The 2,171-nt window shown below is 48.9% G+C and overlaps 1 protein-coding gene across 1 annotated transcript in view; it reads left to right on the forward strand.

Moving 5' to 3' along the window:
* CLMP (CXADR-like membrane protein) overlaps positions 1-1,906 on the forward strand; it is a 42,974-nt gene extending 41,068 nt beyond the window's left edge. The window contains 1 exon segment of the mRNA XM_010002886.1: positions 1,612-1,906. Within this exon segment, the coding sequence (XP_010001188.1) occupies positions 1,612-1,906 (295 nt within the window).
* Positions 1,907-2,171: the final 265 nt, after the last annotated feature.

Raw genomic sequence — 2,171 nt, forward strand, 5'->3', positions numbered from 1 at the left:
TGAAGGGCAGGTTGGATGGGGCTTGGAGCAGCCTGGGCTGGTGGGAGGTGTCCCTGCCCATGCAGGGGGTTGGATCTAGATGATCTTTCAGGTCCCTTCCAACCCAAACCATTCCATGATTCTGTGATTTCTCCAGCAGTTTGAGCAAGGTACAGGGTTTTCTGAATTCTGTGCAATGTGAGTGTGGACTGAGCTCCCTAATGCTCCATGGAGCTATTTTTCAAATGGATTTGGAACCCAGGCTGCACCCGACTGGCTCTTTGTGTGGAGCTCTGAGGGCTGTGAAATGAAATCCAAGTGTCAGTGCAAACAGCTCAGATAGAACTGTCTGCTCTGTAATCCTGACTCATAATGACAAATCACCTAGACAGGACTAGCTGAGACCAGTTCTTCTGGTTAAAAGAAGTGAAAGAAGTGCAAGAAGTGGGCTCAGAGAGAAGAGGTAACAGTCATGCGTGAAATGGTTATACAAGGTGCTGAAACCCCAACTAAAAATAAAAAGGCATGCAGGATTTGAAAGCAGAGAGAACAGGAAATAGAGAAGGGAAGATATCAGCAGAGACTGGTGATCTTCCTGCTGGCAAGCTGATCATCTGGCTGACCAACCAGCTGCTGGCTGGATTATGGAGATGCCTAATGGTACCTACAGGTCACAGGAGGGCAGTCAGGCTTTTACCAACAGACATAAGGAGACAAGGCAAGGGGCTTCTTTAGGAGCAGGAGCAGCTACAACTCATTCCTGGAAAGATCTTTTATCAGCAGTTCCTTCCTGAGAAGTTTAGGCTTTGTTGGCTGGAGACCAATCTCTGCTTAGGGGAGTTATGTGGCAGACCTCACACTCATGGAAAAGAGGAGGAGTTCAGAGCACACACGTCAGCTCTCTTGGTTCCCCTGCTCAGGACAGGGCTCCTCAGCTCTGCTCACAGCAGCTCAGGGGATTTTCCACCCTGAGCTAAATCCAGAAGCACAGTTGTTCAAAAGACTCAAGAAGAATGACTGTGAGAACCTGCCTCCCCCACCAGAAATTGCAGTTGAAAATTAAATATAAACACCATGTGCCTCTCAGAACCAGAATGAACAAATGGGTTTAACTTAGTACTGGAGAGGATTATGCAAATGCTTTAAAATGCTGAAATGGCAAGTGTGAGAATATTTTGTTGTGTTTCATGCTAATTTGTGTGTGTGTGTGGGGGGGGTGTTGAAGGACATTTGCATCTAATTTTCATAGAATGGTTTGGGTTGGAAGGGACCTTAAAGATCATCTAGATCCAGCCCCCTGCATGGGCAGGGACACCTCCCACCAGCCCAGGCTGCTCCAAGCCCCATCCAACCTGCCCTTCAACACCGCCAGGCATGGGGCAGCCACAGCTTCCCTGGGCAACCTGGGCCAGGCTCTCACCACCCTCACACTCCACAATTCCCTCCTCATCTCTCACCTCAATCTCCCTCTCCCAGTTTTCATCCCTTCCCCCTTGTCCTCTCACTCCAAACCCTTGTGACCTGAAGCTTCAATAAGCAGCTGCTTATTGCAGCATCAATTCAATCTGCTACAAGCTGTGTGTGTGTTGCTCTTCTTGTGCTATTTGAGCCCCATCATCTGTTTGATTGCAGAGAAGATGCTGAGGCACCCAAGGCCCATCTGGTCAAGCCCAGTTCCTCCTCCTCTGGTTCCAGGAGCTCACGCTCAGGCTCCTCCTCAACCAGGTCAACAGCCAACAGTGCCTCCCGCAGCCAACGGACTTTGTCAACAGAAGCTACTCCCCATCTCACTCCTCCCCAGTACAGCCAGAGGCAGGCAGAAGGAAAGGAAACGGAGCCAAAGAAAGTTGACTACTCCAACCTGATGAAAATGGGAGCCACTCTGGTGATGGTGCCTGCCCAAAGCCGAGCCTTCCAGACAGTCTGACTGCTCTCCAGGCTTCTGGAGGCTCCTGCCCAGAAACACTTCACACACCACCAGCCACATAGGAATTGTTAGGTTACTTATCTTCCTGGTCAGCTTAATTTTAATCACTTGTGATTATTCACACTACAAGAAGCCCTCCTACTCACCTCTTTCTTGCATCTTCCAGCACTGAGGTTCTGATACAGAATGATTTTATTTTTCCCTAAGGAAAAATCCATCTGAGGGAAAAGGGAGCCTTCTTTTTAAATGATCTTCTTTGAACACT

The sequence above is a fragment of the Chaetura pelagica genome, unplaced genomic scaffold (assembly GCF_000747805.2).
Source record: "Chaetura pelagica isolate M959 unplaced genomic scaffold, ChaPel_1.0 scaffold38, whole genome shotgun sequence".
In the NCBI taxonomy this organism is placed as follows: domain Eukaryota; kingdom Metazoa; phylum Chordata; class Aves; order Apodiformes; family Apodidae; genus Chaetura; species Chaetura pelagica.